This window comes from Beta vulgaris, chromosome 3, assembly GCF_026745355.1.
Source record: "Beta vulgaris subsp. vulgaris cultivar EL10 chromosome 3, EL10.2, whole genome shotgun sequence".
In the NCBI taxonomy this organism is placed as follows: Eukaryota; Viridiplantae; Streptophyta; class Magnoliopsida; order Caryophyllales; family Amaranthaceae; genus Beta; species Beta vulgaris.
Window position 1 is genome coordinate 3,197,227 of NC_079204.1, and position 22,119 is coordinate 3,219,345.

Sequence of the window (22,119 nt, forward strand, 5' to 3'; positions counted from 1 at the left end):
CATTTTCTGCTTTCTCTCTGGTTTACAGCAGCTCTAAACAATTCATTAAATCTGAATAATATGATGAATTTTCAGAAAAAGAAAAAAACAGCCGAAAATGAAAAAGGGAAAGACAATTAAATAGCAATGAAGAAGAGGGAGATACAAATACAGAGGAAGTAGAAAGCCTGGAAAGTTTGTTGTTGAAGACATTATCATCATGTTGGCAAGGGAACCAAGTGCAAAACCTGGAATGCAGAGAAAGCAGAGGGACAACAAGCACAGAGACAACAAGAGATAGGAAAGCAAAGTGAAGCAGGTTTATACATTGATGGTGTTGGCCAAAAGTTACAAAGGGCCCTTGCACTGTTTATATAATAAACTTCAGGCATAGTAGAAATGAACAATGGCGCCGCTCCCTTATATAAAGGTAATAGATACACTAAAATACAAGATGAACAAAAGTTCTAGAAGAGTTTATGATTGGGAAAATTCTAGAAAGAAACAGCTGACAGAACCAAAGCATGTAAACAAAGAAACGCTGCATCTCTTTCTTAACTGTATAAACCCCAAAAGAGGCATAAATAGGCCCATATTGTATGTGCCCTCTATATAAACTAACATAATATGCCGAATGTGAACAAGCTTATATATCTCCGCTTCCATCATTGAGAGCCATCAGGAAAAGAATCCAATGCATCTTGCTTTCCGTTGAAGTAATACTCAACAACGGCTTTCATTCTTGGCAGTTTGTCGGGATGGTAATTAATATGGATGATCACAGGTTTCAACTTCTTCAGATTAGGGTCTTTTCTCACAGTCTTAAATAAAACTTTACTGTTCATGAAAGAATAGAAATCCATAGTCCTCTTAGAAGCATGAAGCCCTTCATACCCTGGATGTGAAGGATAAAAAAGGACCTCATTAAAAACTGCTTGGTCCCATGCTTTTTCCTTGGAAAGCCTATCAGCAACACGATCCAAAAGCTCAATGGAAGGAATTGTTGGTCTCATGTAAAAGAACCCAGAATTATAAACCCAAATCCTCATAGTGTGGGCATAACGAGCCCAACCCATCGCGGGTTCATCAAATACGTCGTTATAACCGTAAGCAGTCATATTATTATGACCATCTGTCATCGACTCCACATCTGAGTCACGATAAAGATGATCAAATGGATTTCTCAAGTAAAGTATATCAACATCAGATAGTAGAACACTGTACCCAAGCTGCAAGAACTCCCTTAAAATACGGAACTTCAAACCCGAAACAGCATGATTACCCCCTGACCTCCCAATTGCATCAACCCCATCATCTGGGTCTCGCTTATAGACAGCAACACCATTGGATTTGCAGTAACCCTCAATCTCATCGTCCAACGCCACTACCAGGTAATTGGAGATACCCGCTTTCTTGACGGTAGATATCTGCACCTCCAACATCTCCTTCACATTTGAATTGGCCAACACAACAACAAGCTCTTTCCTAACAGCAACTTCTTCTAAGATCTTTGCCAATCTAGGGTTCACAGATTCATCCGGTACCACAGTTGGGTTCGTCCTTAAGCCCTTGACTGTACCAAAAGGCCCAGCCTTTGGTTGCTCACCCAATGCCATATATTGCTTCTGAGCAGTGTCTTTTCCCTGCTCAGCCAACCTAAGCTTCTCATTTAGCTCCCTTACTTGCTTCCTCAACTCTGCATTCTTCTCCGTAAGCCTGACAGCATCAGCCTTCAGTATATTAATCCGTTCGTCTGCTTCACAGTCTGATAAACTTCCCTGTTTCACATCCGAAAATCACACAACTTTAACAACCAACATCAGCCCAGTATCGTGCAACACTCTAGAATCATGTATAAGCCAGAAAAGTAGCAATCACATTAAGTTACCACCCAAGAAAAACAATCCTAAAATATCCACAGTATCCAATATTCACATTGTACTACAAGTCTACAACACTCAACCAACTGATCATGATTCATACAAGATGAATCCCATTGTTTCGGATTCTGACAAGTCCTGAATTACTCGATCATACATCTAAAACTAGCAATGGAAATGAGATCAACAAAAACCCATAAAACTACCAATTACAATTACACTCAACCAAGAAGTATAGATTCACATATCTTATAATTTTCTCGAAAATCCCAACAAAATCCAATTTTTAAAATTGGGATCGCCTTAATTATACGTCACCCCCAAATCAAGATTTCCCAACAATAACCCAACAAAAGAACACCCACCATAAAAGGGGCACATAAATGCAAATTACACAACACAAATCAAATGTAAAAGCATTAAAAAAGATAGAAAAAATAAAAATAAAAACCTGGAAAAAGGATTTGGAGTGACGGGTAAGAGTGGAAGTTTGAGGACGATAAGGGTGGAAGAAACCATTAGGGTAAAAAAAGGCGAAAACACACCCCATTAAAATACCAATTGCAATTGCTATAACAATTCTAGATCCGCGAAATGATTGATGAATATTGCTGCTACTTCGCATTAAACCATCTCGACGACCCATCATTACACGGAATTCGTTTAATTTTTCAAGGAGACAAATTGATTTTTAGGAAAATTAATGGTGTAGGGTTTTAAAGAGGAAATAAGATCATTGATTTTCAATTGGAAATGGAAAAAATGATTTGTTGGATGATGAAGGATTAATGGTGATGGATTTGATGAAGAAGATAGTGTTGAGTAATGGTAGTGTTAAGAGTGTAATAGAGCAGAGGAGATGGCTGCTGTTGCGGCTTGAGTGTTGTTGCAGGACATCTCAGACATTTGTGTTCGTACGAGATTTGTCCTAATTTTTCCAAAAAAAGAATTACTCAAAGTTTGACTATGGATTATGGAGTATAGTATTTTCTAAAAGGGGTATTGCAAATTTGCATTGATTCAGAGAGGCATTACTATTTATTGTTCGTATTTACTGAAAGTCATTGATGGTGGTGTCGTCGTCGGTGGAAGTGCAAGTGAGAAAGGGGTGAGAAAGTAGGAGTGGAGTGAAGTTGGATGAGAGGTGAGAGAGTAAGAGTGAGGTGAGAGGGGAGGGGTATGGACTATGGAGGCATTTAAAGGGAAATATATGGGTTAATTTTAGTAAATACGGGCGACGAATTTATTTTTTAAGGTAAGATGAAAGGGACTCACTTGAGGGGATAAGTGGAAATCCTCAAATGAGTCTCATGAGGTTTGATCCCTAGACCTTAGGGATATGAAGAGAGAAGCGATGCCACTACTCCACCACCTCAACCTCAAATACCGGGGGGACATAGCAATAAGGTTTAGAAATGTACTTCTACGATGGTATATGTCCATTTCAACTTCTTCTTTACAATTTTAAGTGTTGTATATTATTTTCTTTTACTTATTTAACTATTAATACTCCATGTCTTAGTGAAAATTTTAAAAATTAATTCATTCGAAAAAAAAATTGGTCCAATTGGAGATACAAATTACCTCATCATAAGTAACAATAAATTTGTTTATTTTTTTGAATTTACTTGCTTTAACATGTACTTAATTTCCCCAACGACATACTCTCATCAAAAGGCTTAAATAAAATAGGAACCAAATTGAAGTAAAGTCTATAAAATTTGATAATATTGGGAAAGTTTTGGTGAAAAAAATAAAGTGAAAAGGAGATAGAATAGATCGAAATTACAAGACAAACTCATCAGGGTAAGAAAGACGAGGGAAGGAAAGAGAGAGAATTATAAAGGTGGACATAAACAAATGAGAATTGACAATGGAGAATGTTGTAGATTGTAAAAGTTTCTAATAATTTCTATAATTTTAAAAATAATTTAGATAGTCAACTGAGATACTTTTGGAGCGTGTGAGGTGACGACGAGAAAGTGTCCTTAAACCTAAAATCTCGCTCGCGAGGAGGGTAATTTAATGTTTTTTTCTGATCCTAAACCTAAAATCTCCTATCTGTAAAAGTCATTAACAATTTGTGCTAAACCTCTTAGGGGGCGTTTGGTTCACATAGTGGTATGAGTTTGGAATGAGGAATGAAATCGAGGTGGTATACGTTTGGAACTTGATACCTAATACCATGTGTTTGGTTTTTATTTGGGAATGAAATTTTTTCTTCTATTTAATACCTAGAGGTATTGGTATGAGCTAAACGGTATTGGTATGAGCTAAACCCACCTCCCCCTTGAGTTTCTAAACCCCATACCTTATGGGTTTAAGGTATGGGTTTTAAATCATTCAAATAATAAAACAAACAATAGGTATGGTTTTGCTCATTCTAAACCCATACCTGATATCAGAATCATGTGAACCAAACGCTCCCTTACAATTTCCATCTCTTTCTACAATTGTCTACAGTTTACATTCATCAATTCCAGATTTCTATGTAAAGAGTTCAGAAATAAACCCACACTATTTCGTATTTTCAGCATCAAGTTTGAGGTCTGAAGAGCAGATAAATTAGATAAAAGAAGAGTGAGAAAACAAATTGAACATCTTTTTTCGGCAATTCCCAAATATTGAAGGTTAGTTTACGACTAATTTTACTACAAGTTGTAAGATTTTTAAGTATTTGACTTTTGTAGGTTACGCATAAATGTCTAAAAATTCACAATTTATTTTCGTCTTTTTGTCGTTAATTTTGTTCACTGATAAGATAAGCTCATAAGAGAGAAATCCAGATTTTGGATACGCTACTGGTATTAGTTTCAGGGGGGCTTTTAGCATGTTCAACATGTTCCACGGAACAGGGCCCTTGCGAGGGCTCCAAAATAGAAAAAGTTCAAGTAGTAAAAAGAAAAAGTTTATCTACTTATTTGGACTATTTTTTTTTTCATAATATGATTATATGAAGTATGGATGAGCTACTACATTATTGAATTCTTCAAATATGAGATCGCACAGTGTCTCTATATAGTTTGAGACGGGCATGATTAGTTTGAGCAATAATTGAATTTAATTAGCAGATATTGGCTGTGTATAGTGCTCAAATGTTGCAGTACATATATTGTTTGTTCTTCATGTAATGTTGCAGTATATAAAGGGGAGTCTTTACTCTTTACTATTTGGATGATTGTTACATGGTTCTAGCCTCTAGGCCTGCTTGTTACCATAGAAACGCGCGATTTCAATCGTTTAGTTCCTCCCATTCATACTGTTGTAAGCTCTATGTTACCAAACTTATCTTTAATTTTGCTCAAGAAGATAATGTTCCTTCAGTTATTCACTAGTCCTAACCATATTAGGATCCCAAAAGTTCAACAAAAGTTGCAGGTCGAAGATTTCACTTCAAGAAATCAGATATTCGCTGAACACCCACCTATTATAAACATTCCAACAAAGTAGTTTCCTGTAGCAAGACACTTCTCGAAGAAAACAAAGCTTATAGACTATGGCTCTGTTTAGGGAAGCATTTTAGCTACCTTAAATGATTAGTAGTGTTTGGGGAGCAACTAAAACAAAATTTCAGGTGGCTAAAATGACTTAAATGATAAGTTAAAAAATTTACCTTTTCAAAATCAGTTAACTGAAATTTTGGAAAATCTTTCCAAAATTTTGACAACGACTAATTTTGCTAAAATAATTTATCAACTTAATCAACTAATTTTGCCAAACAGTTAAACTAATCAGTTACATTATCAGTTCTAGCACCTTATCAGTTTCAGCTTTATCTTATCAGTTTCAGTTAACTTATCAGTTTCACTTTATTTTCAGCTAGTAATGCCAAACAGAGCCTATATTGGTGAAGTTTGTAGAAAAGTGTTAAAGATTCACAAATTGCTACCTTCTGGTGGCATAGGCATACTGGTGTTTGTTACCGGGGAAGATAGTGAATTGGATATTGGAAGTGATTTCAAAGATGAAGAGTGTCATGATGAATCAGACAATAGCGATGCATATATTGCCTTCAGTTCAGGGGAAGATAGTGAATTGGAACTTGGAAGTGATTTCAAAGATCAGAAGTCTTGTAAAGTAAAATAATAGCTTTGTGGATTTTAATGAAGATTTAAACATTGAAGCCTTGAAGTCTGCTTTCCAGCTTTGAAGCCTTGAAGATTTGACAGAAGAAACTGCTCCAGCATCATATTTCAAGAATGAGAAAGTTTCTGCTACACAAGATGGTTACTCATTTCAATTTCCAGCTTGATTAAGCGAAAGGCAGAAAGAGATTCCTTTTTGCCTCTATGCTAAGCTTTCAAAAGCTGCTCAGCTTTGTGTATTTGACAAAGTCAAGGAAGCGTCTAGTTGTTGTTACCATTTTTGCTGAGACCTCTTTGACATTTTCTTAGATACGATATGTGGTTGACATTGGAAGGAGAAAAGTGAAGGAGTATAATCTCTTTAATGGATTGGAATCATACATAATAAAGTGGACAAGAAAGGCATCAGCTTCTCATTTCTCAACATGCTGGAAGAGCAGGAAGAACAGGACCTGGTCATTGTTATTGTTGCCTCTACTCATCTGCGGTATTATCTAATCTGTTTCCGGACTATGCAGATCCTGATATTTTGAAATTGCCTCTGGATAATGTTGTTTTCCAATTGAAATCTGCCGATTTTAGTGAGGTAAGTGTCCTCTGTATGAATTATAGCGTAATATATACTTCTAATAAATGTTATTATTTAGAGAAGCCTAACTTTTTAATACATAATTGGTAAGGACCTAGAGTAAAATAGTTGAAGCTAGTAGTATCATTGCATTTGAGAAATGTGGTGGTAGAGAAAGATGATGTATGTGACATTATCTCGTTTCCATTTGATGGTCTATACTATATATATTTTCCTGTTTAGTCTGTCAAGAACGGTTTTTCCAATATCAGAAGCCTAGTCTAAGTGTGAAGTGGGCAAAACAATTAACTGATAATCGTTTTGTTTAGAACTTAGAAGCCATAAATCATTGTTACTTGCATATTTTTGTATTTGTGCAACATGTGTTTATAAGAAAGATACATGAAGAAATTTAAAGGATTGAGTTCCTTTTTATCTGTAAATCTGCATCTGGCTATATGTCTGATCATCGGGGTGTCTGCTAACTGTCCGGGTGCTCATTCACAAAAGAGAACGAAGGGAGTGCTTCACAATAGTAATACTTAGTACTTCAAGCTGCAATTGAGTTATGCATTAATTTAATGGAAAATGATATATGTAGTCATTAGGGCTATGTATAAGGTGTTTAAAATGGAAATAAAATATTAAATCAAGCATTTATTACCTCAATTGATGTGAAAATGTGTCTTGAATTCTTAAACTGTTTCCATTTAAAGAAATGTATTTAATGCTTATATGTAGCCCTAATATAAAAAAAATATTAGTCAAAATATAAATTTAAGTAAATATACTCTCTCTCTGTTTCTTTTATTTTTCCTTTTTGAGATCCTGGTATTATTCAAAAGTTGAGAAAATAGTCTAAATTGTTTCCAATATAGAACTACTTTTTTATATGGTAAGGAGAAGGGCCCATACTGAACCGGATATCGCTTTGGTCAACCTGGTCCGACTTTGCAGGCAAGGCTTCTTGAAAGTATGGGGAATGGTAAGAGGTTGTGAGATGAAAATCAAACTAACCAAATTACTAAACCAAGTACTAGGTAATTTAGAAGTACTTGTTTGAGGGAAAGTATAGTTATGTAGGGCCTTTATTTGATTTGTTTTAATGAATTTATTAGGAAGATTTTTTTTTAATGTTTTTTTACTTATATGTAATTAAAGATGTTAATGATAAAAATACGTATAAGAAAATGTGAAAAAGTATACAGGAAAAACAAAAAGAAATGGAAAATTTTCTTATTAGCAATTATTTATCATCAATATCATTATATATTATTATACTTCCTTTTTTTAGTTGCACCATTTGGTTTGGGCATAAAAAAAAACTAAAAACGAGGAAAGAGAGTGAAAATAGACATAAAAGCCTATGATAATCTCCAAATAAGTTTGATGGGTAAATCAAGTGAGAGTGATAAGTAATTGAGGCCTAAAATAATCGGGAATGGTACAACTATATAAAATATCCATCAAAGAAAAATGGTGCAACTATATAAAATAAAGGAAGTATAAAGATATGTTGAAAGTCAGATGAAGTTCAATAAGTAAAAGCAGTTTCAATTGCTAAAACATTGTTCATTAAAAATTAGTTTCACTCAATAGTACTCCCTTCGTTTCATATTAATCTACACACTTTGACATTTTACATTATTCACAAATTACTTTTTGACTCTCGTTTGTGATTTATACATGAATAAAAACATAGTCATGTGAGATCTTGTTAGATTCGTCTTAGTACTTTTTATAATTTTTACAAATACAAAACTAAAGATATATGTTTTCAAAGTTTTACATTGACATGCGTGAAAAATGTAAGTGTGTAGATTAAAATGAAACGGAGGGAGTATAATCTAGCTTGAATCAGTAAAAAAAAGGTTAATTTGTTTAAAGTTAAAATTCATTCATTGATTTAAACTTTAAAGTCATACTATATCTACCATAGAAAGTTAACACTAAAATACAATTCTAATATGACAAAAACATGATCGTTGAGGAGATTTCATACTTCTAAAAACCCTCATTTTTCACATCATTGTCTGATGCAAATTTTGACAAGGGATTTATCGATCTTTTGTAACTTTGAGCAAAAATTAATCTTGAATATACTATATACATGAACATGAGCAAAATTTAATCCTGAACGTACTAATACTCCAGTCTTTATACATAGTACATCCGGATTTTTTTAGCCCCCGATGAGGACCCGTTGGTAAGAAGAAGGATCCCATTGGACTAGCAACTCGCTCAGGTCAGCCAACCCAGCAACACAGATCAACACTTGAGAGTAGGGGATATAAGAGAATCCCTACTCCCAAGCATAAATAGGTATTGAAGTTTGAACTTGTGACCTCCAACTATCCAAATTACAAGGTAAGTTCTCTACCACCTCCACCAAATAAGTTTAGTTACATCGTACATCTGGATGTGTGATGAATAAACTCGTGTATATATCAACCTAACCTCTACGGCTAGACGTCAGTTTCGCGGATTGTTCTTCCCCCCTTGGTCCTCCCTTCCAAACGATAGAAGACCAAAGACTTACAACTAGCTGATAAAACTACAATCTTGGACAAAGTCTTCTCTTTCCCATTGACTTCTTCCTCTTAAATATACTTCTTTCATCTACTTCTGTATTCTGTCCCTCCATTTTGACCATTCAACTTTATATCAAACCAAATCCAACCCTCTCTTACATCTTTATATCAAATCCCTCAAAAAAAAAAAAAAAATCCTAACCCAAAATATTTTTTTTTTTTTTAAAAAACCAAAATGAACAATTTAATATCCAGTTCATTCACCCGATTCCGGGAAAACTCCGGCGACATAGAAATGGGGGGCCCACCTACCCCAAGCCCAAACCCCGGAGTAAATCTCGACAAATTCTTCGACGATGTCGAAACAATTAAAGATGACTTAAAAGAAATCGAAGACCAACAAAAGAAACTAAGAGCGGCCCATGAAGAGTCCAAGACGGCCCATACTGCGGCCTCAGTTAAGGAACTTCGGGCCAGAATGGACCGTGATGTGGGCCTTGCTTTGAAAAAGGCTAAGATGATTAAAGTCCGATTAGAGGCCCTAGATAGGTCCAACGCGGCGAATAGGAACCTGCCCGGATGTGGTCCGGGTAGTTCGGCTGACCGGACGAGGACGTCGGTGGTAAATGGTTTGAGGAAGAAGTTGAAGGAGAAGATGGATGAGTTTCAAGAGTTGAGAGAGAAGATAAATGGTGAATATAGAGAGACTGTTGAGAGAAGGTTTTTTACTGTTACGGGTGAAAATCCTGATGAGAGGACTGTTGATTTGTTGATTAGTACGGGTGAAAGTGAGAGTTTCTTGCAAAAGGCTATTCAACAGCAGGTTTGTCTTTTCTTTTTTTACTGCAGTGAAAACTCTCTCTAGTTTTTTTTTTTTTAATTGCTACTTCTTTCGTCTCTAAACAGAGTGTCCACTCCTTTTGTACGCAAATATTAACAAGAAGTTATGTGTGGGATTTTAGTTATATTAAGGGAAAATGCGGGCATATGGAAAGTGGGTGATATTATAAAAATTGGAGGCAAAATAATATTTTAATTGGTGGATTTATACCAAATAAGGAAATGGAAAATCTATTTGAGACATATATATAAACGGAAAAATGGATACTCTATTCAGGGACAGAGAGATTATATTGTATGTGTGAGCGATATTCACATGACAACTTTGGCTTTATTTAATTTTATATAGGTAGAGAAAAATATAGTTATGTGGGATTTTGTTTGATTATTTTCAATGCGTATTTTTCAAATACTTTTTCAGTGCTGTTTTAAATGAAATGTAGGGTATTAGCATGAGGATTTAGGAGAAGAGAGAGATATAGAGAAAGAGGAACCCATGTAATGAGAAGATAGATAGTGAGAAGTAATTCAATATAAAGTAATGTCCTATTTATTATAAAACGACCTAGAAGTTAAAACAAAAGAAGTTTTTTATACCTAACTGAAGTTGTGTCTCGAAAACTGTGAAAAAGAAATAGGATGTGAGAACAGAGGGGTAATTCATTATACTCTCAATTTGATATTTTATTATGATCTTTAGTTGATTGATCATGTGGGCAGTTATGAATGATCATAGAATAGTATATTTCTGAATCGATATGGTCTTTTTTTGGAAGGAATCAATATGGTTTAACGGTCATGTGAATTGCTTACTTTTCTGAGTATTAAATATGTTCCACTAGTTATTGAACAAGTGTGTTCGCTGATTAGAAAATGCATACGTCTAGATGATAAAAGTGTACACGAATTAAAAGCGTAACTTATTGACTTTGGAGATTAGAGTCTAGAGAATGTGGTTTGCCGTGAGTAGTATTTGACGATTTGGTGTAGGACTTTTAGAAAATGTTGCTCGTATTATACTTGATGGTTAATATATACTTCCTCCGTTTCTTAATAAGTGCAACATAGAGAAAGTGAGGGAATATCAAGGAATGTAGAGAGAGATAGTTGGGACCACAATAAAGTATTCAAGTGATGAAACAAAAAAGTTGTGGTCCCCTCTTGCTTTTTGGTGGCATATTTGTAATAATATTGAACTTTTTTTACCATTTTGAGCTTGGTTGCACTTATTGTGACTATTCCAAATAAGGGAAATGTTGCACTTATTAAGAAACGGAGGTAGTATTAGAGAACGTATTGTGTCGGACTCGTCCGACCATAATCTTTGGTCGGACGACTTTCAGGTGGTTCCAATTTTTTTTCAGTTAGTCTTAATTTTTTTCAGGTAGTCTTCATTTTTTTCAGGTAGTCTTCATTTTTTTTCAGTTAGTCCATTATTTCTTTCAGTTGGCCCATTATTACTTTCAGTTGGTCCATTTTTTGTTTCAGTTGGTCCATTATTTGTTTCAGTTGGTATACATATTATGAAACAAAGTCCAACTGAAAGAAAACAAAGTCCAACTGAAAAGAAAACAAAACACTAACCTCTGCTTTCTCTCACTTTCTCCCTCTTCTTCATTCCTCTTAGCTGATTTTTTTCTTCCAACCTAGAAGAAAGTGAAGTACGAAGTTGATATGGGCCGGCCCATCAGCAATACTACTCATTACGGATCCTTTGTTTTTTTCAGTCAGTTTCATTTTCATTCCTCTGCGTCTGATAGTGATTTCATTTTCTCTCTCGCTCTCCTTCTTCCATGGCGGCAGCTATGGCAGCTATGGCAAGTCCTGCGAGAATCGCACCTTCTTCTTAAACAATGGTGTCGTCTCCGTCGAGGCAGTCGTCGGAAGTAAAACGACCGTGAAATAAAGACGATGATGGATGGAAATAATGAAAGGATAGTATATATACTATTACTACGGCGTTAGTAAATACTAAGGTCTGGGAAGTTTGAGCTTTATATTGAGACTTGAAAAAATGTGAGTTGGTAAATTTGTGGGGGTTTGGTTTTCAAGAATGAGGAAATGTGTCACCCACATGTTTCCTTCAACAGGGAGATCAAGAACAACGGTGATGAGTGATGAACATTGTTGTGGAGGTGGTTTGGAATAAGGGGGAGTCAAAAGGAGGATGATGAGGAATAAGGAGAGAGAGAGCCGTCTGATAGAAAGCATTGGGTCAGACGATCTGACCCAATACTTTCACTATATATTATACCTCAAGTACATATATTAAAGTTATATTTAGTGTTATTATTATAAAGTATTATATTAATAAATGAATTTTTTTTACTCGGGACATAGCTCAGGCCTAATAACTAATTTAAGATTAAAAAATAGTTCTAAATCGATATTTCATACTTTTTTCATTCTTATATAATTGCGACTTTGCAACATTTATATATATATAATATTTGGTTAGTAAAAATCATAAAAAGTTGATAATTTGTAATTGTAAATTGATTGGTTACTTGCCTAGATACTTCATATTCTAAAATTTTCGTATGGAACAAACAGAGTAACATATCTAACTTATATTCGGCCGTAGATGGTAAACTTATGGTTATTTGATGCAGTAGCGTGCGCATTGTAAAGGTTAGTTAAGTCATAAGTGTGTTTGCTCAATAAATTATTGACTCTAATTAACGGTCTGTTTGGTAGTTGGTTATAAATGCTAGTAATGACCTAATGGAATTGAATTTGTATGTAAATTTGTAAAGAAAATCACTGACCATACTCATGGTAATACTAATTTATCCTAACGACCTAAAGTGAGCATTTTTCTTCTTACATTTTCATTCCTATCCAATACTACCTTGTAGTTGGTAATGAGTGGTAATGAAAATTATTTCCCATTGGAGAAAAAAGCACAAACTTAGGAGTGAGATTACTTTCCCTGGAAAAAAAACACACAAACTTGAAGGTTGAAATTGCCGCCTCATAGAGATCTTAAGGATCCTTCCCTCTCGTTACCACCATTTATTAACGACTACGACCGTTTCAAGCTTGTCTACTAGTTTGGGAAGATCCTTAAAAGTAAAGGAAGTAGGAAAAGCTGAATTTTCTTTTGATGTAGGTTTCTAGGCAGCGGGAAGGTTCTTCCTAATTGATGACAGTACTCTAGTAATTTTGACATACTCATCATCCTTGTTGGTTATGATTATAGGTGAAATCCATTCAGACTTTCTGAGAGTTTGAATACTTACATTTTCAATTTTTCACAATATAATTGAAGTTTTCATATGATAGGTTAGTCAATAGGAGTGTGTTTACTGTTTGAGCAAATCACAAATGCAACGGGTAATACTCGACTGTTGACACCCTAGATAAACTCAAGTTTAATGGCTTGATGCAATAACTTTGAGTTTTTGTAAATGATGTTTTGCACACATATAATCAAAACTCAATCCTCTTTTCCAATGAAAGTTGTAGGCTAGATCTTGTTTGGATATTCAATTCTTCGATGCAGTGTTTACTTCGACAAATCATAGCTTATTCCTATGAAATTTCAGAACCTTGACAACTTTAACTGAGTCTTCTAAGTAGGAATTTAGTTAAAAATTTGTTCAGATTTTGCTGTGTAGACAGTTGACCTGCACAAATGCAAATCAATTCCCAAAATTCTATTGTAATCGTTATATTTCCTCTTCACATTCACTATTTCTGGTTTTCTATCGTCTTTCTCTGTTGGATGGATGGAGTGATTGAACTGAATGGACTCAAAGGTCCAAATCTTTGATTTCTTTCTGTGCTGATTGAGTGAACCTTTACTAATGTAGAGATAATATACTTGTAAACTTTTACGAATGGTCAGTTTTCAAAGTTATCTTCTTCATCTTGGTTGTTTGCTCGCTTGCCTTGGTTTTGGTAAGTTCATCTACATATCTCTTACTTGATGCTTGAACGGTTGGTTACATAATACGTAGCTCACATTGGATCTCAATGAAGTGACACAACGCATCTTTACAACGCTTTATGTTCTTGTAAGATCCTGTTATCCTAGGTACCATGTAATAACGGTAGAATGCTTCTTAACAACCTATGGAGTATGTTTTCATCAATCTAAAAGCTGACTGTTCTAACTTGGATTAAGATGAGAAACAATGTGAAATGTTGTGTAAAATTGTTCTTTTGCAACTGCAGGGAAGGGGACAAGTACTAGATACAATTGCTGAGATCCAAGAGAGGCATGACGCTGTGAAAGACATCGAAAGGAACCTCGTGGAATTACACCAGACATTTCTTGACATGGCAGTGTCGGTTCAGTTTCAAGGTGAACAGTTGGATGACATCCAGGCTAATGTTGGTAGAGCTTCCTCCTTTGTCAGGGGAGGAACTGAGCAACTGTATGTTGCTAGAAAACACCAGAAAAATACCCGAAAATGGACTTGCTTTGCCATTATTCTGCTACTCGTCATGATACTGGTTGTCGTTCTCTCTTTACAGCCATGGAAAAAATAGTAATTTGCTCATCATTCTGTGCTCTTGGGTCATTAGCTGAAGGATGATAAGATATTGAAAGCGATCTCAGACACTCTGTTGCTATACCATGTCTTCGCTTCATTGTAATTTTGTTGCCATATCTTTCTTTGTGATTAAGAATTGTGGGAGCTGGATTTGATCAGGCATGAAGTCAGTCTTTATTCTAAGATGAGGAGAAAAAGCGAACTAGATTTTGGGGGTAGTTCCTCTGTTAGGCTCAGCTTGGATGTTATTTATTTGATCATCAACTTCTGTAAATACGATTATTGATATTCAGTATATGTGCTGTACATTGATTTGGTTCAACTTTAAACATCACCCCAGTTTCTGTATTCACAGAAGTTTACTAATTGAGACCAGTATATATTGATGCTCAGCAACACTGAGTTTACTAATTGCCTTATCCCAACAAAGGAAATGTGCCTTGTACTCCAAAGGCTAATTCTACACACCATCTTTTCAACTGTAGATAGCTTCTTTGTGCTACTTAATTGGTACTCCAAAATATCTGAAAGGTAACACCCTTTTTTAAATCCAGAATAATATGCTATTCTAAATTCTTTGCATTTCCTCAAGTGTCCAGACCACAACCAAAGATAGCAGAATTGGAAGGGTTGGCAACTAGGCCTGTACACGCAGAAAAAAGTTCAAACCTTGGAGCATCATAACTTCATAAGCACTGACTGAAAATCTCTTTTACAAAACAAAATCATCTTCATTTTTTTACAATGAATAATCAAACCATTCTTTTCTCTCTCCACTTCTGATGTCTGGTAAAAGAATGTTTCATCTCATAATAGGTGGCGTACATAGTACATACCCAGAAGCTGCAGATACTGATGACTACAATACCTAGCATGCGACCGGAAGAGCCTAAATTAACGGAACCTGTAGCTGAGTTAATTCAAAAACTGATATGCCACAGTTTTCCCACGCCACTAGGTTATCACCTGCTGCTCATTGTGCATGCATATGTTAAGTGAGAAATATCATGTATAAGAGCAACTCCAATGGTTGCTTGGAGGTCCTAGCTTGCAATTTTCCAAAAGTTAGAGCTAATAGCTTTATTGTTGGAGAGAAAGCAAGCTTGTTGCTTTGTGAATCCAAGTAGCTCCACAAAGCTACTTGCTTTGTCAATTTTTTGTGGGCCCCACTTTAAATTTTCTCTTTAATTGTTAATATGGTCATGACATGTGAGATCTACAAAAACTACAAGTGGTTGTAATTTTTCAATGGGAGATGTTGTAGTTTGGGAATGTTGTAGTTTGAAAATTTGATGTGGTACACAAAACTACAAATAGTTGTAGCTTGCCATTGTGGGTGCTCTAACTGTACAAGACGCAAATTTCCAAATTACTGTATTGGGCCTTTTGATATATACTTGGAGTTGGGTTGATTCCAAATGCAAATTCTATAATCTCACAAACATTTAATTTGGGCCGAATCTCGATTCGAGAATTTAAAAAAATATCATGAAAATGATCGGTTGCTTGCGTGAGTGTTTTTCCTTGCAGATCAAGAAAGGTTTACCGCGTTAATTCACGTCTTGAAACCAAACAAACTCCATCATGTCCCTTTCCTCGGTGGGAAATTTGTGACCGTCTAATCGTAAAGATGTCATGATTCATTCCATGCATGACATGCATAGACGTCCATAATTCCCTCGTCTCAAATTTAAAAGATTAAAAAGAACAAGTCACCCAAGTTAGCTAACCCTTGATTCCACTGAAGGCCATTAATTCTTTCTAGACTCCAACACCTGATCACCACAACAGCACAACGCGCTTTACCCATAAAAATTCCATGGCATATCCATGAAATAACCACATTTTTAATTATGTTGTATGTAGCTTATTGTCTTTTTATACCCACCTGCAATAAACTGGCATTACCTCGCTATAAGATAGAGGATTTCAGAGGCCCAAATGATAAGGAGGGAACTTTTTTCCGGCAATCTGCGTTTTACCGTCGTTTCACCAACCAAGGGATCGGATAATGGTGAATGGAATAATCAAACAGATTATGGTTTATTCCAAAATGTTTAGGGTTGGGCGATCTCCCGTTGCCGTTGATTAGCTGTTTTTTTATCAGCAATCTCCTTCGTTTCCCTCCTTTCTGAACTCGTCTTTGAAGTCCTAGAGTCTACAAAAATGGCACCTTCTGCTAGCCGGGTAAGTCTCAATAATTTTATTTTTATCACGAATAGCAAGTTTTTGGTATTCCGTAATAGTCCCTCAGTCCCAAAATATAGTTAACTCTCATTTATCTTTTTTCACGGTAATTTATGCAGGTAGAATATAAGAGGGATAATAAAGATTTTTTGTTTATTTAAATAAATGTTGTATGGGAAAAAATGATTTTAGGAGAGTGGAGAATAATTGGTGAAAGAGCATTAATTGTAACATTTTGGTTGAATAAACAAAGGAAAAAACAAAATTCAAGAAACAAATAAAATAAATGATGGAACACAGTTTTTCTAGACAAATTACAAAAGAAAAATGTGGAACTAAATATGAAAATGGGAACTATAGTTTAGGACACCCAAAATGGAAATGGGAACTATATTTTGAGACGGAGGGAGTAGATGATGTAGTAGTAACGAATCTTCCTATGTACTTCCTCCATTTCTTAATACATGCAATAATATTGGCAAATGGAATAAAAATCGAGGAGGAGGAAATAGAGTGAAATATGACCAATGTGTATAAATAATTACATATAGCTTTCTTTGTACAATAAGAGAAATGTTGCAAGTGTTATGAACCATCTCATGAAGGAATACTTATTAAGAAACATAGGTAATATAAATTTGTAAAGAAAGACTAATTTTTATTACTCCCTCCGTCCCAAAATATAGTTTCCATTTCTATTTTGGGTGTCCCAAAATATAGTTCCTATTTCCATATTTAATTCCACATTTTCCCTTAATTTTATCTAGAAAAAACTTGTCCATTCATTTATTTGCTTCTTGAATTTTTTTTTTCCTTTGTTTCTTCAACCAAAATATTACTCCCTCCGTCCCAAAATATAGTTCCCATTTTTATTTAGGGAGTCAAATTTTAAAAACTTTGACCAAATATTCTTACTAATGTATACAAAAAAACATATTCATGAGAGATCTTGTTAGATTCGTCTCAATGTGTAAATTCGTAATATCAACTTTTTATATTTTATCGTAGGTCAAAAGTACATCTTGGAGACTGTGCAAAATGAAATGGGAACTATATTTTGGGACGGCGGGAGTACGGTTAATACTCTTTCACCAATTATTCTCCATTCTCTCTCCTAAAATCATCTTTTGCCATACAACATTTATTTAAATAAACATAAAAATCTTTACTATTCCTTTTAGATTCTACTTGCATAAATTACCGTAAAAAAAAGGAAATGAAAACTATATTTTGAAACGGAAAACGGAGAGAGTATAATGAACTTTTATTTCCAAACACATGTTTCTCTACAAAAATTTCCATTATCACTAAGGCTATGTTCAGTTCACCTTATTTTTGCTTATTTCAGATCTAATCAGATCAGATCGGATCAGATCAGAAAAAATAAGTTCAGATCATATCAGATCAGATCAGTTCAGATCATGCTTATATTTAAAAATTATTATTACTATAAATATCTTTCATTACATATTAGTAAAAAAATATAATAATTGAATATTAAGAAAGTACGAATCAAACAAGACTCCACATGACTATATTTTTTCTTATATATTGAGAAAAATCTAAAAGATATGATCTTGTAATTAGATCAGTTCAGATCGATCAGATCAGATTAGATCAGATCAGATAAGTTCAGATTAGAAAATTTCAAGTGAACTAAACATAGCCTAAACTACCACCTCTTAAAGACGGTTAAGATCAATGTTTTTTGTTGTTACAGCAAGGATGCGCGATAACTGGGCTAATAGGCATAGCTAGTCCGAGGAGAGATTTAACGAGGATCGAGAAGAAACCTCGGCAGCAGGAGGTATGGGGATTGTCTATAGAAGGAGGTGGATCAATAATCCATTCGAAAACAAGGCAGCATCGTCAAAGATCGTTAGCAGTTCAGATAATTGGGCATCCACCAAGTCCAATTGTTGATAGGAGACACCAACAATCTGGTAATTGTAACAAGAAGGGATTAATACGACGTAGCAGTTCCATAATGTCTGCATTGGCACTAGTAGACGAGAATGATTCATCAACAATCCCAGTCCACCACCAACCACCCTCTCCATTCAGATTTTTGAGGAGTCCGGGTGATTTAAGAAACTCTCACTCATTAGTCATTGTTTTTTTTTTTTTTTGATAGAAAAAAAGAATTTGGTCCCATTTAATGAGAAAAGGAAGCGAAGAAAAGTCAATGCCATAAAATTGGCTTTTTGATCGGAAAATGTTGATGAGGTCTTAAGTAATAAAAGAAGCTAGATTATTATAATAAGTCTTTTTCAACAATTTTTTTTAATTAAATCTTTCTTAACAAAATAGCTATTTTAATAGGTTTTTTTTTGTGTGCTGCGTGCTCACAACTCAATATTTCATTTGTATTTTGTTGAGAATAAATATCTAGTTGTTAGATATACAAATGTGAAATATAGAGACTAGTAGACCAAATTCAAGTGAAAGTATAAAACTATTCCACAATCCACACAACTATCATATTTCAAAATTTAAATTTCTAATCTTAATATTTGTTATTCTATGCTCTCTTTTTGATATATGGTCAAAACTTTCTAGGTCTGCCTAATTAATGCATGATTCGAGCCATCTATACAAATATATTAAAAGGCGTTCCTAAACAAGGAACGGTGCCATGTGGCGCTCTTTCTAAGGGAATGTTAATTCATGTAATCCATGTACAATAAAAAAAATTAGATATTGCATAGTATAGGTTTCAACCTTGTGACCTCAAGTTCACATACTAAAGTTTGAACCACTAGAGCAAGTTGTATTCAATGTTATCATTTTAAAGTACAATATTGATCAATGAAAAGTTTCCTTACCCGAGGCATAGCCCGGGCTTAAAAACTAGTTTATGATCAAATCTATACAATTTTGGCGATCGCACAAACTAAAAAAGGGAGGAAAAAGAAACATACAGTATAGGCCGACGACTCATCAATCCATCCTATGAACAAACTTTTGAGCCAAAATGAGAATTCAATTATGTAATAGCTCATCAATTCATGATTCTTCACGTCATATAATCATATTATAAAAAAAAGAGTAGCCCAAATAAGTATATTATTTGGGGATTATTTTTTATGATTAAAAGATAAATATAAGTGGAAATCGATTGCAAATGAATAGGTAATAAAAGAATTTCCCAGTTTAAACCATATTTTTCGATTTTTCATTTGAGGTTAATTGGAAATATGGATTGAAAAATTATGTTGAAATGATAATTAGAGGCTTTAATTAAGAGTAATCAATATAAGGTGAATGTACTTCTCAAAAAAATGAGAAGGTGAATGGTTTTGAGAATTAATAAGACATGCAGAAGATTAGAAATACGCGTATTGTGGCAACTGAAAAGTTAATAAACCTTTTCTTTTTACTACTTGGACTTTCTTTATTTTGGGGCCCTCATAATTAAGGGGACCTATTCCATGGATCATGTTGAAAATGGTAAAAGCCGACCCCTGCTAGATCTACCGATTGTTCACAATTTCTATTAAAATGTCAGAAGCTTTAGTATCAATAGTTTTAAAAGACAAAAGTCAATAATTACTAGGGGTGTTCATAAGCATCTTCTGTGATCCGGTTGATTCGATCCGATTTTTCGGATAACCGATCTGCTTTTTTAGTTTTCGGATATCCGAAAATTTAGGGATTGGATACGGATCAACATTTTTCATTTTCTGGATTTTTCTGGATATTTTCGGATAACCGATCCGAAATACCCGTTTTCAAGGTCGGATATCTGATGATCAAATTCGATCCGAAACTTGTTTTATGAACTTTTCCTTTGAAAATTTCAATTTTTTTTAGTTTTCGGATATCCGGTAATCCGATCCGAAAATTTTGGACATCCGATAAGATCCAAAATTTTCGATCACCTTTTTCCCAATCCGAAATTTTTAGTTCGGATCAAATCGAATATCTGAAATGAACACCCTAATAATCACTAACAATCATACATATAATTTCATTTAAAAAATTCACAAAGAATTCACCATTATAGAACAGAGAAAGTAGTTATCAATTGTAAGTCGCCTTAGCTTTTTATAAATATGTCAACTAGGCTTGTGTCCTCCACAATCATGTACGATGCATTTTTCATATATCATTCTTCCATTTGCAAATAATGAATTAATTAAACTAATACCTAGTTCCTCTTGGGAATCAGTACGTGAATCACAAAATATATTTATTTTTTTAGATAAAATATAAAGAACTTAATATTGGAAGATACTTGTTAAAATAGATATTTTGTTAGAAAAGACGTAATAAAATTGTTTGTTGAAAAAAATTTATTATAATATTTTTCTTTGTTACTTAAAACCACTTCAAAGTTTTCCGGCCAAAAAGTCAATTTTTTCGACTTTGACTTGCATCTCCTCCCTTTCTCAACAAACGGGACCAACCTATTTTTTTTTACCATAATCCCTTAAAACGAGAAGCAAGAGTAAAGGGTTTAGTAGGGTTAAGGGATTAGGATATAAAAAAAAAAATGTTGGTTTCATTTAATGAGAAAAGCCTGAAAAGGAAGGGAAGAAAAGTTAATGCCAGAAAATTGATTTTTTGGCCCGAAAATATTGAGATGGTCTTCTACAAAGGAAAGTATTATAAAGTATTTTTGAATAAAAAAGTTTTTATTAGGTATTTTCCAACAAAATAATTATTTTAATATGTCTTCCCAATAAAAAGTTCAAATATAAATTACATATCTTTTTAATACTGGGCTTACCATAATCTCTTACAAGGCAAACTCTATAAATTATATTAATAGAGTCCAAAACCCTCGAGAGTTTTATTAAAATTCAAACCAACAAATAATCGTGTTAAGTTTTTTCTGCAGGTTCTAGGATCTTAGGTTTCTGGAATAATTAAGCAAGCTAAGGGAATTCAAACATACCTCAACCAAAGAAATGTGTTATTTATGCTGTACAATTTCGATTTCTGAACCTATTTATTCAAGAGGTGTTAACCAGCAGAAAATCCGAGGCCAAATCGAAGAACCGATTTCTTCAAACAAGATTTTCTGCTCATTCAATGTTTGAGCTGACTACTTCAAGAGGTTTTGTGCTTTAAAATGGCTGCTGAAATATGGCCTGTGCAGTAAGGAGGGTTAGTATAGTAAGAAAACACTCTTGAATATTGCCAATCCTACCTCAAGTGTTGACGTGTGTAGGTGGACTGGTTAATCAGCGAGAGATGATGGTTCAGTAGGGTCTTTTTTCTTACCAAGGAATCCCTAGTAGGGGTCAAAAAATATTGTCAAAAATACGAGAAAAGTACAAGGTTGAGAGATTTCGTAGAGAAGTATGTTTTCTGGGTGTTTAATTACAAAGTATGATCAATTGGTCATGCTGTACTGATTATCTCCTTAGAAAAAATACTTAGCTTGCGGTTCTATGTTTTTTGTGTGAGTGAAGACATTCATTGTTATGAATAAAGGAAACTGAGATATAAAAGTATTCAATTTATTTAATTCTTCTATCCATTGCTTCAAAAAATAGGATATGATGATGCCTCTCATTCTCTTCCTTTCTCTTTCAGCAA

General features: G+C 34.3%; 3 protein-coding genes across 4 annotated transcripts; 2 read left to right on the plus strand and 1 right to left on the minus strand.

Annotated features, from left to right (window-relative positions):
* Positions 1-279: 279 nt before the first annotated feature.
* On the minus strand, positions 280-3,006 carry LOC104888160 (hypothetical protein). Its single transcript, XM_010673043.2, has 2 exons — positions 2,311-3,006; positions 280-1,757 (listed from the first exon to the last, which is right to left on the minus strand). The coding sequence occupies exons 1-2, from the start codon at positions 2,506-2,508 to the stop codon at positions 645-647; spliced, it is 1,311 nt and encodes a 436-aa protein (XP_010671345.2). The 5' UTR covers positions 2,509-3,006; the 3' UTR covers positions 280-644.
* A 5,874-nt stretch (positions 3,007-8,880) lies between these two features.
* Positions 8,881-14,707, plus strand: LOC104883359 (syntaxin-121). Its single transcript, XM_048640850.2, has 2 exons — positions 8,881-9,866; positions 14,063-14,707. Exons 1-2 carry the CDS (start codon positions 9,279-9,281, stop codon positions 14,378-14,380), a joined length of 906 nt encoding a protein of 301 aa, XP_048496807.1. The 5' UTR covers positions 8,881-9,278; the 3' UTR covers positions 14,381-14,707.
* A 1,220-nt stretch (positions 14,708-15,927) lies between these two features.
* On the plus strand, positions 15,928-22,003 carry LOC109133697 (uncharacterized). Of its 2 annotated transcripts, XM_048640635.2 has the most exons (3): positions 15,928-16,572; positions 18,293-18,653; positions 21,416-22,003. In XM_048640635.2, the coding sequence occupies exons 1-3, from the start codon at positions 16,552-16,554 to the stop codon at positions 21,445-21,447; spliced, it is 414 nt and encodes a 137-aa protein (XP_048496592.1). In that variant the 5' UTR covers positions 15,928-16,551; the 3' UTR covers positions 21,448-22,003. The 2 variants fall into 2 exon arrangements, with proteins under 2 accessions (XP_048496592.1, XP_019102891.1); XM_019247346.3 differs by lacking the exon at positions 21,416-22,003 and having other exon boundaries at positions 18,293-18,870.
* Positions 22,004-22,119: the final 116 nt, after the last annotated feature.

Excerpts from the sequence above, each read along its gene's own strand:
- LOC109133697 (XM_019247346.3), top strand. The coding sequence starts at position 16,552 with ATGGCACCTTCTGCTAGCCGG. Across the intron at positions 16,573-18,292 it reads TGGCACCTTCTGCTAGCCGG|CAAGGATGCGCGATAACTGG; the intron begins GTAAGTCTCAAT and ends TTGTTGTTACAG.
- LOC104883359 (XM_048640850.2), top strand. The coding sequence starts at position 9,279 with ATGAACAATTTAATATCCAGTTCATTCACCCGATTCCGGGAAAACTCC. Across the intron at positions 9,867-14,062 it reads AAAAGGCTATTCAACAGCAG|GGAAGGGGACAAGTACTAGA; the intron begins GTTTGTCTTTTC and ends TTGCAACTGCAG.
- LOC104888160 (XM_010673043.2), bottom strand. The coding sequence starts at position 2,508 with ATGATGGGTCGTCGAGATGGTTTAATGCGAAGTAGCAGCAATATTCAT. Across the intron at positions 1,758-2,310 it reads ACTCCAAATCCTTTTTCCAG|GGAAGTTTATCAGACTGTGA; the intron begins GTTTTTATTTTT and ends GATGTGAAACAG.